The sequence below is a fragment of the Cnephaeus nilssonii genome, assembly GCF_951640355.1.
Source record: "Cnephaeus nilssonii genome assembly, chromosome: 7".
Lineage (NCBI taxonomy): Eukaryota > Metazoa > Chordata > Mammalia > Chiroptera > Vespertilionidae > Cnephaeus > Cnephaeus nilssonii.
Window position 1 is genome coordinate 47,303,973 of NC_137078.1, and position 15,413 is coordinate 47,319,385.

The window sequence follows — 15,413 nt, forward strand, 5'->3', positions numbered from 1 at the left end:
CAACATGAGGGAAAATCAGAAAAGCCCAAATTGAGGGATATTCTATAAAAGGCTGAGGAACTTTTCTAGAATAAAGACGACTAAAAAGATATGACAACTAAATGAAATTCATAATCCTATTTTGGACTTATTCCGGGGCGGGGGGGGGGAGCTATAGAGGAATTTATTAGGACAACTGATAAAGTTGCAATATGGACACATTAGATTAGTTTAAAAGCATTTGTCACTGACAGATTTCCTGAATTTCATAGTTGTAATATAGTTATATATAAGAGAACATCATTGTGCTAAGTAACTGCATTCTGAAGTATTAAGGGATAAAGAGCAGACATATGCAATCCACCTTTTCAAATGGTTCAGGGAAAATTACATGTATGTCTATGTGTGTGTCTGTACACACAATACATGTGTGACAGAGAGAAGAAGAAAGCAAATGTAGCATATGGTAGAAATTGGAAATCTGAGCAAAGGGCTTTATAGGAGTTCTTTATGTTATTATTACCTTCTTTCAGTAAGTTTGAAATTATCCCCCCTCAATTTTTAGAAAATCCCGGCAACCGTGTACACAGTATAATACTCTTTTCTCTTCTAAGTTGAACTATATGTCAGCAGTTTGGTGTATGTACCACTTCTCTTTGCCATCATGTTCTCTGTTTCTACGGGGCCAGTGACTAGAGCTCTGAGGCAGGCACGTGTTTGACAAGGCATCAAATAAAAAATAGAAACACAAAGCTCTGAACATCAGAGGCTAAGATATAAAAAATCCACGCATGTTTGCAAAACTTCCAAGCCCTTCCCTGCTGACATTAGAAAGGCATTGCTGCGTGTGCCCCATGTCCTGAGCTTCCCCCAGATAATCCCACATGACTTTCCAACTCACAGACTTTCCATTTGGTCACCCACTCAACCTTCAGCACTGTCCTATCTTTTGCACAGCTAAAAATAGCCATTCTATCAAACGGGAAGTTAAATAAGGTACTATTTACAATTAAGAAGATAACTTCCCTAAGACTATTTTTTTAATGATGACAGTGCATCAGCAAATCCAGGATTTGGACAAAGTACAGGCATGGAAGCATGCTCTGTTGCATGAAGTTTATCATGTATTCTTAGCTCGGTAATAGGACGGCCAGCTCTGGAGTCAGATCTCTTGGAGTCAAATCCTGAGTTTGTCCAGCTGGAAAACTTAGAGCAAGCTACTTAGACCCCCTGGTCCTGTTTTCTACATCTGTAAAATAGAGGTTGATAATAGTGCCCATGGATGAATCTCAGGCATTATGTTGAACAAAAGAAGCCAGAAACAGTAGAGTACATAATATATGATTCTACCTATATGATGTTCAAGAACAAGCAAAACTATGGTGATAGAGGTCAGAAGAGTGGCTACCTTTGTGGGAAAGAGCTAAAGATACTGATTGGGAAGGGAGTCTTCTGGGTGGTAGAAATTAAATTTTCCTTCATTTGGGTGGCGGTTACACAGGAGTAAGTATGTAAATATTCATTAAGCTGTACATTAAAAATTTGTTACACCTCAACAAAAAAGTAAATAAAATGAAAAACACAGTACCAACCAAATAGAACTATTATAAGGATTAAATGAGAAAATGTATGCAAAGTTCCAAGCTCATGATAAGTCAGTGTTCTTACAACTACTTATTACAATAATAGAACTGTTATTTTTAAGAGATGAATCTACTTTTCTTTTTGCCACTCCTCAGTTCTTATAGTTTTTTCATACCATTTCAAACTTCCTTCTCTTGCCTTTGCAGCTCCATAGTGCTCTCTTTGTATTTCAATAAAGGAATTAAAACATTTAGGAAAGTTTGAAGAGCATTTTTAAAGAAGTAAATAAGATGGCCAAAAGCATGTGCACTTGGAAATAACACTAAATCAGGAAATCAGCATGGAAATCATCAGATGTTAATGAACTACAGACCTAAGAGAGTTCATATGGATGAGTAGGCACCAGGGCCAGGTTTTCAGTAAGTTCTAAATTCTAGAGGAAGTTTAAACTGAACAGAAGAAACTCAAGGAAAGGGTAAACAAAAAACGATGTCTTTAAAACATTTTTTAATGAACCATTACCAATCTATCCATCCCTTCTTAGCTGGCTCTTATCCTGAAGTTCATTTCCAACTGTCTTTGACCTGGTAGATTTTCTTAAGTGTTATTCTCAGGTCGCACAGGAATTTTTTAAGACTTACCTTTATAAAAGCACAGCCAATACCATTATCTGTAATGGTGAGACCAAGTGAATCCTCAGATTTATACACATTCACTTCTTTTTTGATCCCTTTCACATGGGCAAATATGAAATCTTCAAGACCTATTTGTGATCCTAAGAGTTTTTCCATGTCAACTTTAGGTGTGTTTAAAGTGCAATATAAGATCTGCAAGAAGAAAAAAACATCTTAGGTCAGTTTCCATCAGAAAAACATTCTGGTCATTCATTTATTTAATAAATATTTGAATGAAATAGTCCTGATTTATGACATAAGAGGTTAGTTACATCAATAAAGTACAGGATAGGAAATATTGTCAACGGCGTGGTCAGGTGCTAGAATTTCAGGGGAACACTTTGTAGGGTATGGGATTGTCTAACTACAATCCCATATATTCAGTGCTGTATACCTGAAACTAATACAAAATAACACTAAATGTAAATGGTAATTTTAAAAAAGCAATTTAAAAAAAGGTTATATCAACAATATTAGTTACTTTTTATTGTTTCCCATAAACCAGGCTCTGTGCTAGGCAATTTACATCCAGTATCTGATTTAATGCTCACAATAACTTTATAAATACATTATCATCTCCACATTACAGATGAGGAAATTGAGTCTTAGTGAGAGTAAATAATTTGCCTTAGGTCACTAAGCCAGTACTTGTCAGTCAGGACTCAGATCAGGTCTTGCCAATTTCAAAGTGGTTTAATCTTCTGTCACCTCCCATTTACAGTGCTGAAATCAAAGATTGTGTTCCCAAAGGTCAGGTCATGCTCTCTATGCCACAATGAAAATACATGCAAGACTATTTTTAAAAACTGGTAAAAAAAAATTTTAATGAGGAAAATTTTATTTTACATTACAGTGCTTGAGAAAAGTAATTTAATTAGTGAATGAGGGGCTAAAATAAAAATGTCTAAAGCATGTCTAAAATGGACCTTAAAGATTAATCCAATTCCTTAATTTTAAAAAAAGAGGAAACTGAATTCTGGAGCATGTAATGTAGCTTGCCAAATTCACATGATGGTAGAGACAGAATAAAAAACTGGAACACTGGAAAGTTGTGTGGAGATTTTAAAGGCACTTCTTATGTTGATCAAGTTTTTATTTGACCTCATTTTCCTTCAAAAATAGGATTCATTTTACTGAAATCTGCAGTGCTATTCTTAAGTTTGTCAACCATCCTTTGGGTAATTTGTGGGCCCACATACAAAACTATGGAAGAGGAGAAGGAGGATTGGCCTTGGTTTAGAAATAAGGTTTAACAAACATTTATTGGTACCTTCAATGTACCAAACCGAAGAATGACATTTTAACAGAAGAGTTTTATACCAAAATGGCTAAATGAAAAATGTTTTTAATTTTTAGAGGGAGAGGGACAGAGAGAAAGAAACATCGATGTGAGCGCAACATGGATCGATCGGCTGCTTCCAGCACGCCCCCTACCAGGGATGGAGCCCACAACCTGGGCATGTGCCCTAACCCTAAATTGAACTGGCAACCTCCTGATACATGGGACAATGCTCAACCCACTGACCCACACTGGCCAGGGCTTAACTTTTTTATTAAGGAATATTTGCCACAAATATTGTTAGTCCTTTCATCCCGGAGCCTTGCTCCAACCCTCTCCCTATATTTCTAAGTTTCACACCATTCCCAGTTCCCACTGGAACCTTGAGCCTTAACATATCCGTGAATCTCAGAAGCCTCATGAATCTCAGAAATGGTATAATTACTAATTATTAAATGGCTTTTTAAGCCACATAAAAATGTATCTGAATAGAGACAGCTCTCCCTCTTATACAACTAAAAGTCCAGCGTGGCCTGCACAGCTCTGACCAAACCTCAGAGGTATGTGAAAGAAGCTAGAGATGAGGACAGGGCAAGAGGCCTGCAGGGTACCAAATAAAAGCCCACAAGGAAAACTACTGCCCCCACCCTTTCCCCTTTTCATCCAAGTCTATGAGCTGTGCTAACTGGTTGGCCTTTAAATTTAACCCTTTCTGTTCTCAGTGAGGACATAATATATTTGACTTCGAAGTTAGTAAGTTTTTGCAAATGTTCCCTACTTAAATATTGTATTATTCACAGAAAAAAAAAAAGTCATTCAAGACAAGAATGACTCATATTTCTTATTTCAATGGTAAATCAATGGTTTAATTAGCCCACTAGCAAAAATCATTAATAGTGGGTGGAGGGTGAAAGGAGTATGCATAGAAAGCAGCTTTTCCTGACTTCCTTTCTTAAAATGATGAGAAGCGAATAAAGAAATAAACTTAGTTTTCTCCTTGTTCTTTTCCCATGAATCTGTTCATGGTATTCATAGTGGATCCAAAACACCAGTAATATAAAAGCAAATTACCAGATAGACAGGAAATAAAACATTAAAACATACTGATAATATAACAGAGCTGGCAGGGGGAGGGAGAGACCCAAAAAGGAAATCGCACGCAAAATGAAATTCTAGTTCGTAAGCTGCTTCCTTTATTTTCATTTTTCACATGCTTCACTGCAGAGCAACTAGATTTCCTGTAGGTATACCCCTTTTCCATTGTGTTCTCTCCCCTGCAAAATAATGTTCCATTCCAGGTAGCCAACAGTTGGCAGACAAGGCATCATTTATTTTTTGGAGGAAGGAGTGGAGCCAGCTACATCCTTCATGGAATGGAGCTCCATGGGGAGCCGTGTTGAATACCTGCAGGAATGTAATGGTCCCTGGGAGGTGGAGTAAGGGCCAGCTCTCAGCAGCAGCAGGTAAATAAAGCTCCATGGCTTCAGATCAGCTCTTCACGGGAGAATAACAACCTAACACTCATACAAGCTCAATGCACAACTATCAGCAAGTCTATCTGTAAGTATATGATAAAGATCTAGAAATTCAAACACATCCTCTGTACTGTATTTTGAACTAAAAAATAAGAACGTAAAACACCACGTTCTAAATGTTGCATTCAGCCCTAACCAGTTTGGCTCAGTGGATAGAGCGTCGGCCTGTGGACTGAAGGGTCCCAGATTCGATTCCGGTCAAGGGCATGTACCTTGGTTGGGAGCACATACCCAGTAGGGAGTGTGCAGGAGGCAGCTGATGGATGTTTCTATCTCATCGATGTTTCTAACTCTCTATCCCTCTCCCTTCCTCTCTGTAAAAAATCAATAAAATATATTAAAAAATACACATAAAAATAAATGTTGCATTCATCTACTCATCACTTGGGGCACTTGCCTTTGCCAGGTTCTGTGCTGCACTCTGGATGTACCAAGAGGAGTATGACCAGTCCCCATATGCAAGGAACTGCCTGGCTGGCAGATGCTCCACTGAGGTACCATGAGGCAACATGAGCCAGTTGTAATTTATTAAAATCCATGAATATTTAAACCAAAGGAAACTCAAATACATATTGTAAACTTTCCTGCTTTCATTCATACATTTCCTTCCATCCAAAATCTGAAATGCCTGTCTGCCCACTCCATCCCTATGCCCTTGTCCATTGACACTCTGTTCAAATGTGACTGCCCAGGTGGAATCAATCATGCTTTCCACTTTTCTCACATCATTTAAATCTCGTACCTCACGGCAGTATCTGAGTCACCTTGCCTTGAAGACCAGTTGCTGTAACACATATTTGTCACTCTCACTCTGAGAGAGAAGAGAACCTGGACATCGTCCTCTCTTCTAGAATGTCTAACAGTGCCCTGCTCAGGTTATATCCCAATGCCATTCACAGTACACAGCCACTTATCTCACTGAATACAACATAGCTGTGTACTAGGTTTTATTGTCCTCATTTTGTAGATGAGAAAATTATGATTTTATACAATTAACACAGCTATAAATGCTTAACGGTAAAAGATTTTTTAAAAATAACAGGAAAAAACACAGTGAGGCAGTTATATTATCAATGTTCCTTTAAGAAATATTTGCTTCCAGAGTATAAGTATACTAGATAAGATGTAGTACTCTCAAGGCAAGGTGTCATATAAGGAAAAATATCTATTATTAGATAAACCTTTCTGAGGTTTTTCATTATAAACTGTAATGCTTAACATCTTCTGGGGTATCTATATTTGGTGTTGTACCAACATCATTGCCAATATTCATAGGAGAGATGGAGTACTCATGACTGTTCGATTATCTAGAGCAGCAATGCCCAATAGAAGTGTAATGCAAGCCACATAATTTTCAATGTTCTAACAAGCACATTAACAAAAGTAAATAGAAGAAATTAATCTAATTTCCTCAATTATATAATGCCATACACCCAAAATATAATTTCAACATATAATAAATATAAAAATTGAGATTTTAAAAAATATTTTTTATTGATTTCAGAGAAGAAGGTAGAGGGAGCGAGAGAGAGAAACATCAATGATGAGAGAGAATCATTGATAGGCTGCCTTCTGCACGTCCCCTACTGGGGATCGAGTCCACAACCAGGCATATGCCCTTGACCAAAATCGAACCCCGGACCCTTCAGTCTGCAGACCAATGCTCTATCCACTGAGCCAAACTGGCTAGGGCAAGATAATTTTCATTTTTATTAGGTTTTTAAGATCTGGTGGTTATTTACCCTTACACCTTACCCTCAATTTGAATTGGCCACATTTAAAGTGCTCATTATCCATATCTGGCTAGCAGCTACTATATTGGGCAGTTCAATTTTAGAACTTCATGTCTTTATCAATTTTGTACTTTGTATTTTTTCCATCTCCATATGTCTACACATGTTGTTCCCTTAGCCAAAAATGTCATAGCTTAAACACAACTTCTAAACCCAGTCTGTGTATGAAAAAAAAAAAAATTCCCATCCAATAAAGCCTAGCTAAAATACTACATTTTCTATTATTATCACCATAGGCTAACATTACTTCTTCATCTTCTATATACCTATTAGACTTCATACACCTTTTATGAGACTTACATGCTCCTTTCTAAAATTTTAGTATGTAAAGAGTTATCTTATTTGTCTTATTGTGTGCCTATCTACAGGAGAAATGGATTAATGGGAGGAGAAGCTGTTGCCCTTTGGGGCCACATGATGGAGGGCCTTACACTGCTTTCATGCAGGACATCAATATCTATAGTATCCATTCCCCTCCCTCCTGATTTTCCTTTGGAAACCTTTCCTTCCCATGTCAAGCCATATGGTAGCTTCGGTGACAGTGACCCCATCCTCAGTTCCACAGGGAATGAATCATGATTAGGTTTAAATCCACTATGATTAATTCGGACTTTAATTTAGGCCAACAATATCCAAGAAAAAATTTGTTGAGGATTCTGGGGAAAGAATCCTCTTTTCCATGGAAACTACCAAAAAGGTCTCTCCCTCCCTCCTTCCCTTCCTCTCCCCTCTTCCCCGCTTCCCCCCTCCTCCATCTTCCCCCTCACATGGAGTCCTAAACTACTGCAGCCACCATTGCAATATTAGAAGAGTGAGCCTGGGGACAAAGCCAACACATGAAAAAAGGCAGAGCCTCTGGATCCAGTGTCTCACTTAAAGGGTGGACACTGAGAGTTGTCTACCCTTTTCCCCTCTTAACATAATCTGCAGATATCAAGTATCTATATCTCCTGTGTCTTGTAGAGGAAAGTGATTCATATCCTCTGTTTCAGGCATAAGACAAAAACTAGACTAAGTGTTGATTTAGGAGTAGGCATGTGGCCCAATCTTGGCCAAAATGATATGGGAGGAAGACATCCAGGAAGCTTATATTTATTTTTTACTAGGAAACAAACAGTAAAAGACATCTTCTTCTTCCCCTGGATGTTGCCTCATCTGTATATGGTCTAGGAATTTCCTGCAGCATCTCACTTACCAACTGAGCAAGACACTAATGCCAAGAAAGGCAAAGCAGAGATGGAGTAGGCCTAGGTTGTTGACATTGGGAGTTGATCTATTTTCCAACTATGGAGCCCACTCTGCCTTGCATAAAATAATGATTTTGTTTAAGCCACTTTGAATAAATAGTTTTGTGCTACTTGCAGCTGAAAACATCCTATATGTTATACAGTCCTATCCCAGAACGTTTAGTTACATGAGCCAATAATTTCACCAGCCTATTCCGGATTGGATTTTCTGTTGCTTTCAACTAAAAGATTCATGACTAATAGAATCATTATCCTTTGGATCTTCATAATTCTTCACAGTTTACAAGTTCTTCCTACCTACTTTAAAAAGAAAACTGAGGTGCATGGTAAATTGTGTTTCCTTTAATGGATTAAGATATTATGCAGTTATCTTAATTTCATATTCTATCCTCTCTATCAAAAATTTCAGGAACAAAAAAAAAAAGTGCCAATATTTCCAATATCAGCAAAATAAATAGGTCTCTAAAGAGGAGCTATGTCATCCTTGTAATGATTGTTAAAAATAAAGAAAAGGTTATAAAAGGAAAGAGAAAAGCACAATGAATTTAGAGGTAAGAGACCTGGATCTATATTTTTAAAATATATATTTTATTGATTTCAGAGAGGAAGGGACAAGGAGAGAGAGATAGAAACATCAATGATGAGAGAGAATCATTGATCGGCTGCCTCCTGCACCCCCCTACTGGGGATCGAGCCCACAACCCGGGTATGTGCCCTGACCAGGAATCAAACCAGGACCTCCTGGTCCACGGATCAATGCTCAACCACTGAGCCACACTGGCCGGGTATATATAAAAATGCTTTTTAAAATAAAAAGCTCTATATGAAGGTTATTGTTATTATTCCTAGAATACAGGTGCTTCTTGAATAATATACCTATGATTAACAGCTTCTTAAATTGCATTGCTTTTCCTAAAGATAACAGATTTTGCTGCTTTTTAATGTCACAACCAGAACAAATTTCATTTTCCCCCATAAATTACATTATCCTTCAACTTTCTTTTGTTGTTGAAAGATAATTCATAGACAGTAATCTTACCATGCCTCTATATGCCAATTGCTACTTTATAGTTCTTCTATGATTATTCATCCTTGAAACTCAATATGGCTAGGATGATAAAAGTCTGAATTACTGTGTAGAGCCCATTAACATACCACAAACAGATTACAAATGTCTCAAAAACACATCAAAATTCATTTCTACAACTCCAGGAAGTTCATTTTCAACTTTCTTTTGTTTAGTGCTTTCCTTAAACAGGAACTGGGTTGGCCCAAGATTCCACATGTTCCAAAAATCTTTGGAAGAAATTATGGGTTTGTGTAGCTGGCATGCTTATATTACATTATTTGTGGATATGATTTTAAGTATAAGCAACTGGAACAGTTACCTCTTGTGGTTATCTAAAACAGCAGTGTTACTAAATATTTTAACACTACTTTCCTACATCTCAATCCACCCCCAAGAACCTTGCTAACTTTTTACATTTTCTAAAATAAGCATTATAGAAATATCAGCCAATGTCATTATAGAAAACAAAGAAAAGGAAGTGCATAATAATAATAAACCTGGCAATTAACGAAGCCATACTTTCATCAGAAGTTAATACCACACCTTTATACCCAAGAAAACCACTTGGATTATATTTCCTTTGTTAATGACCAATATTTTTATCTGGGCTGTTCTTATTATCTAAGTCTCAAAGACTTTTTCTCAAAAAGAGAAAAAAAAAATTACCTTACCTCTGTCTGGTTAATTACCCTTAAAACATCAGGAATTACAAACAACCTGAAACTAAGAACAAAATCATTATTGGGGGGAAGGATTACCCCTTTACTCTGAATGGCTGAACAGAGGGAGTAACTTCAGCCAAGCTACAGTGGCAGACTTGTGTTACTCAAAACTCTTCCCTAAAACTCTGTGTGTCTTATCCAACATGACTCCCCAACAAGTATCTGGTAAATGTGTTGTATCAAGGAACTTCTAGAACTCAAACAATTCTTCAGTTACAGTCACAGGCTGGGGTACCCGCTCATCCCTCTTAGCTGTACTTACTGTACATACTGGCTCCCACTTCCAGTAAAGTACTGTGAGAGTGAAGGAACTGGGGAGATAAAGTTCTAGAAGAATTTTTTTTTTTTAATCAAAAGTAAGGTCAAAGAAACACTAATTGATTCTTTATGTGTACCAGGTACTTTCACATATTATCTCATTTCATTTTTACAGCAATTCTGGGAGTGGTATTAGTATACCCATTTTTTTACAGATTAGAAAACAAAGGCTTAGAAAGGTAAGCTGGCTTGTGGTGAAGTAGTATTTGGTACAAACGTAACCACAGCCCTGACTGTTCAACTCCAGGCTCTTTTCTTGGCAATTTTGCCTCTCTGCCACCTAATATCTGCATTCGGACACCTAAATTACTGATCACTTCCTAAAGCATCAGCTCAACTCACCTTGTGAGTCAGGTTAGAATCAGGCATTACTATGCCCTGTGTGCACAGGAGAAAACCAACTCAGACCCATCAGGTAATTTGCCTAGGGTCACATGGCTAGTCGATAACAGAGTCAAAACTGGAATTCGGACTTTTGGGCTTTTCTAACCCATACTACTGTACCGGTGATGTAAATATAAATTCAGCTTTGAATTTAAAACCTCTAGAAGGCAGAGACTACGCAGTTTTGGTTTTTTATCTAGATGGAGCCAAATACACTGTTTATTTAGTAAACCACCCACTTCCTAAAAATGGTGAAGACAGCTTACAAAAAGTATCTATGCATCATTGGACTTTAAAAGTCAAATGTATTGGGTGATTAATAAATATAAAAAATATTAATAACATTATTTAATTTGATCTATTTTAAATAAGTAATTTTTAAATTATTTCTTCCAGTTAAATCATTTTAAAGTGAGAAGTTATGCCCTGGCTGGTGTGGTTCAGTTGGTTGGAGCATCATCCGTATACCAAAAGTTTGCGGGTTTGATACCCAGTCGGGGCACATAAAGAAGGCAACCAACAATGTTCTCTCTCAAAAATATGTATGTTTCTCTCTCTCTCTTCCCCTCTCTCTAAAATCAATACGCATATCCTCAGGTGAGGATTAAAATATAAAATAAAACTTCCTAGCTACAATAACTTATTTGTATTATAAATACAGACATTTAAAATCTCACTGTAATATACATAATAAATTTCTAAGATTTGTTATTAAAAATACATTTTTTTCATCAGACAGTGCCTTTGCCTTAACCTTGTCAACAGTCACAGTCATCTAGAAATAAGTTCCACAGTTTAGGAAAGATATAAAATTGGCTCAAAGACAGAGATTTAGAAACCTGATACTGTATGCTCTATTTAGACCTTCACAAGGATATAGTACAAAGCCCTGCCTCGAACTGTGTAGAACTTTCTATAAATGATTCACTTCTAAATTAGCCGTGTGTCAGCAGTGGCCAGCCTTAAATAAAAGGTGAATCATCCTTTGTACTCTTCCTTCTCTGGTACCACTACTTTTCTTCCCCCAGTATTTTTAATAAGCAAAATAATGTGACAAAAAACAATATATCCAAAAACAGAGGGGGGGGGAATAAAATTCACATTTTTTAATCTACCAAATGACTTCCCAGAGTAAGCAAAATAATTATTTTATTTTGTTAATGAAGTCTAATCAAAGCAACTATGTACCAAAGAAAGTCAAAATCTCCAATCAATTCTTGAAACACAGAAAAGGTTAAAGGAATAGGGTAAAGGATTTAGTCTTGCCTTTGTGGACATTACACAGACACTAACCCAACAAGTAAGATAAATCCAATGCGTGTCACTATAAATAGCATCCTCTTCCACAATATTCTTCCAGTCAGAGGAGTTATCTGAGCTCCATCCTAGTCTAATAATGCTACAAGGTTACCTGCCAACTTTAAAGACATCATAAATCACTGCTATTGCCCTGGTCAGGTGCAGCCTCAAAGTTTCTGGCTTTCTAAACCACATCTTTTCTCAAAAGCCTCCTCTTGCTGGCCACTTAGGAAGGAAGAAAACAGAAAGGGCAAGGAGAGACTGACAAGGAGCCATTTCACATCTCCATGGAAACAATGAGAGCAACACAGTAGAGCGGTTTGTGAAACATGATATTATGATTATCATTACTACTAAAAAGACCTGTGGTCAAACATTCCAGTTTACCAAATAAATACACAAATATAATTTATTTAAACATGGCCATTGGGTCCCAAAGGGTCCTTAAACACAATTTTAAAGTTTGACAGAATGCTCAGCACTGTTTTCATATTAGCACAGGAAGCGGACTTAGCCTTACAGTGAAATGTCTACAAAGCACGTGATATTTTACAACCGCCCAAATAAATCATGGAACACTGAAAAAGCAAGCATGGTGAGCTGCTCAGGTGTCAAGATGGAGTGATGGAGGAGGGTAGTCTATTTCTTACTATTTCCTAGAACAAAATTTCTGACAATAAAGATGAGCACTTTGTGGGGAAAACTGGGCCATGTGTGAAACTATAAACATCTTGAGAGAGAAAGACTGAAATTGATTTTTTTCTTCTAAAACTAGGACACCTGAAAGAAAATGTACTATAGAGTAGCAGGGTAAGAGGTGACAAAGGAAAATGTACTACAGGGTTCCCTAGGTGAGAGGTGACAAAGAGTTGAGGGAAGGGGGTGGAGGCTAGCTCACTGACTACCATAAACCCTTAAATTGTGCATTAGAAAATTTGAGAAGCATTAAAAAATATGCCAATAGGCAGGGCCGGTGTGACACAGTGAGTTTAGCCCTAAATCTGGAGAGTGTGTGTGTAGATTCTTCTAGGCTCGGGGTCACCCAATTTTGAGCTATCTGCCACCCAGGGATAGAGAGCCCCAAGAACTGAGGCCTGGAAGAGGCGGAGAGGAGCTGCCAAAAATAGAATTCTGTCACAGAATCGGAGACACCCAGGCACAGCCCTGATGGAAAACTGTCACCTTTGCTTGGAGTTCTTACTAGCTCCCGCTCCCCACCCTGAGCCACTTCTTCCCACCCTCGGCGTGCCAACATTCCTGCCATGCCTGCCTGTGAGACTCCTGGGACTGGGCAGGCAGAGAAGAGGGGAGGGGGACCCAGCAGTGTCAGGGGGCTTCCCGAAGAAGCTGGCAGGCTCCCCCAGGACTCCATCCCAACTCCCAGGAATGTGTCACCAGGCCAGAGCCAGGACAAGGAGTACCAGAGTCTCCTGGCTCCAGGCTCGGTGCTGACACTGCGCCCTCACTACCTGCTTCTATTTTTATGACCACACTCTCCTCTCCCCACCTCATCCCTAAATGCCTACCGTTCAAAACCTTCCTTACTGCCCAGGAAACTGGGCTTGTGTATTGTTGGTGCTTAATTAACAAATGGATGATAAACCTTCTCGCATATTTTTCTTCTTTCTCCTTTTTTAGCGGGCAATTTGGTTATACTGAGGATGGCACAGGTCCCAGTGAGTTACCCCTTTCATTCTCTGAAGGGTCTGGGTTTGGAATATAAATTATGGGGCCATCTATTTTGAATGCATCCTCTGTCTGATCAAATAAACATGTTCCCATTTCAGAGTGGTAAGATTAAGACAGCACGAGATTTTAAAATTAAAATAAAAACACAGGATTTGGATGTTGAGAAAAAGGAATGGTGGAGTTTTTCTGTCCCTTAGCATCTAAGTAATCTTCCCCAAAAGCAAAAAATCAGTGTCTGTGACTTGAGCACAATTAAGATTCTAGGAGACTTAATAAGTGTGGGGAGAATTGAAAATGAGCTCTAAATGTTCAGTGGGGAAAAGAGAGTAGAATAATAGAATTAAATGCTGAGATAAAGCATGTCAAAGCAATTCTCTATGCATAGAAATAGGATACAAAGAAATAGGGGGCCCGATTGGGGTGGCTTGACCTATGAACCAGGAGGTCACGGTTCGATTCCCGGTAAGGGCACAGGCCCAGGTTGCGGGCTCAATCTCCAGTGGGGGGGGATGGTGAGGTGTGTGTGTGCACGAGGCAGCTGATCAATGATTCTCTCTCATCACTGATGTCTCTATCTCTCTCTCTCCTTCTCCCTTCTTCTCTGAAATCAATAAAAATATGTTTTTGTCTAAAAAAATATATGGGTTTTACTAAAGAGTTATTTTTGAATCAGGAGAAATAAGCACTGACAAATGCAATGCAAGACAATTCTGACTAAAGTGGTATATTTAATATTTCTCAAGTTTAATTGGGATCTTCCACTTTGTTGATGGAAATGGTTTATTAGGTTTGTACTGCACTGTCCTGAAGAAGCCTCATCAGAAGAGTCCAGAATAGTTACTATAAAATAGAATTCCACTCTGAGAACTTAGCTTAAAGATCATGTATAGAGATATAGTTTTAAATTTGTTTTCTTTATTTCTTGGGGTTAGGCAAAGGGTAGGAGAATGAAAATTATAGAGCTAGAAGAGAAAAATTATAAGAAAAAAAAAATATATATATATAAATTGACCAAAAAGAACCCACATTTTTTTTAGGAAAAAAAGGAAAGAGAAGTAACATTTATTGAACCATTGTTCTAGATATCTAACATGTGACTTCATTCAATTCTCATAATAATCCTATAATATATTATTTTTATATTTTCCCAGTCAGAAATTGAGGCTATATGGTGGCATCTCCAGAATCAAACCCAGGGCATGCCACCATACCCTAAAACCCACCTCCCCACTGGACTGACCTCAAAGCTTTTCCATATACCGCCCTGACTCTCTTTATCTATCATAGGACCCAGTAAAAGTGTGAAATTGTCACAAATTTTGAAACATCACAAATTTAACAAACCAACCACATGTTCCACTCTGTATAATTACAATCCTAGAATACTGATGCTTAAAACAAAACTATAAAACCAACAGGAGGTCTTTCTACTGGTTTCCAAACCTCTCTCTTGCTTTCCCACTTTCTTCCCCTTACCTCCTAACTTCACAGTGTAGAGCAAGGACTTAACCTCAGGCAACCTGGCATAAAGCAATATTGCTAGGTGGTAGGGTGATATTGGCCTCTAATGAAACATATGGAAATTCTGTGGTGGCTTTTTTGTTGTTACAATGATTGTGTGACACCACTGGCATTTGGGAGAGACAAGGGATGAGGTAAGAAGACTGTAGGAACTCTATCACTCAGATGCCCCACTCAGTGAAGAACTGTCTGGCATTCCACATGATTTTCAAATGTCCTACTAGAGAGTCATGTTGGGAAAATAAAATAAATGTATCCTATATAATAAAAGCCCAGCGACTGAAATGGTGGAATGACCAGAATGACCAGAAACCAGAATG

The 15,413-nt window shown here is 38.0% G+C and overlaps 1 protein-coding gene across 2 annotated transcripts in view; it reads right to left on the reverse strand.

Annotated features, from left to right (window-relative positions):
• GIPC2 (GIPC PDZ domain containing family member 2) overlaps positions 1-15,413 on the reverse strand; it is a 77,314-nt gene that overhangs the window by 46,962 nt on the left and 14,939 nt on the right. For both annotated transcript variants that reach the window (XM_079777010.1, XM_079777009.1), the window contains exon 2: positions 2,205-2,390. In XM_079777010.1, coding sequence (XP_079633136.1) covers positions 2,205-2,390 — 186 coding nt within the window. The remainder of the gene's footprint in view (positions 1-2,204; positions 2,391-15,413) is intronic.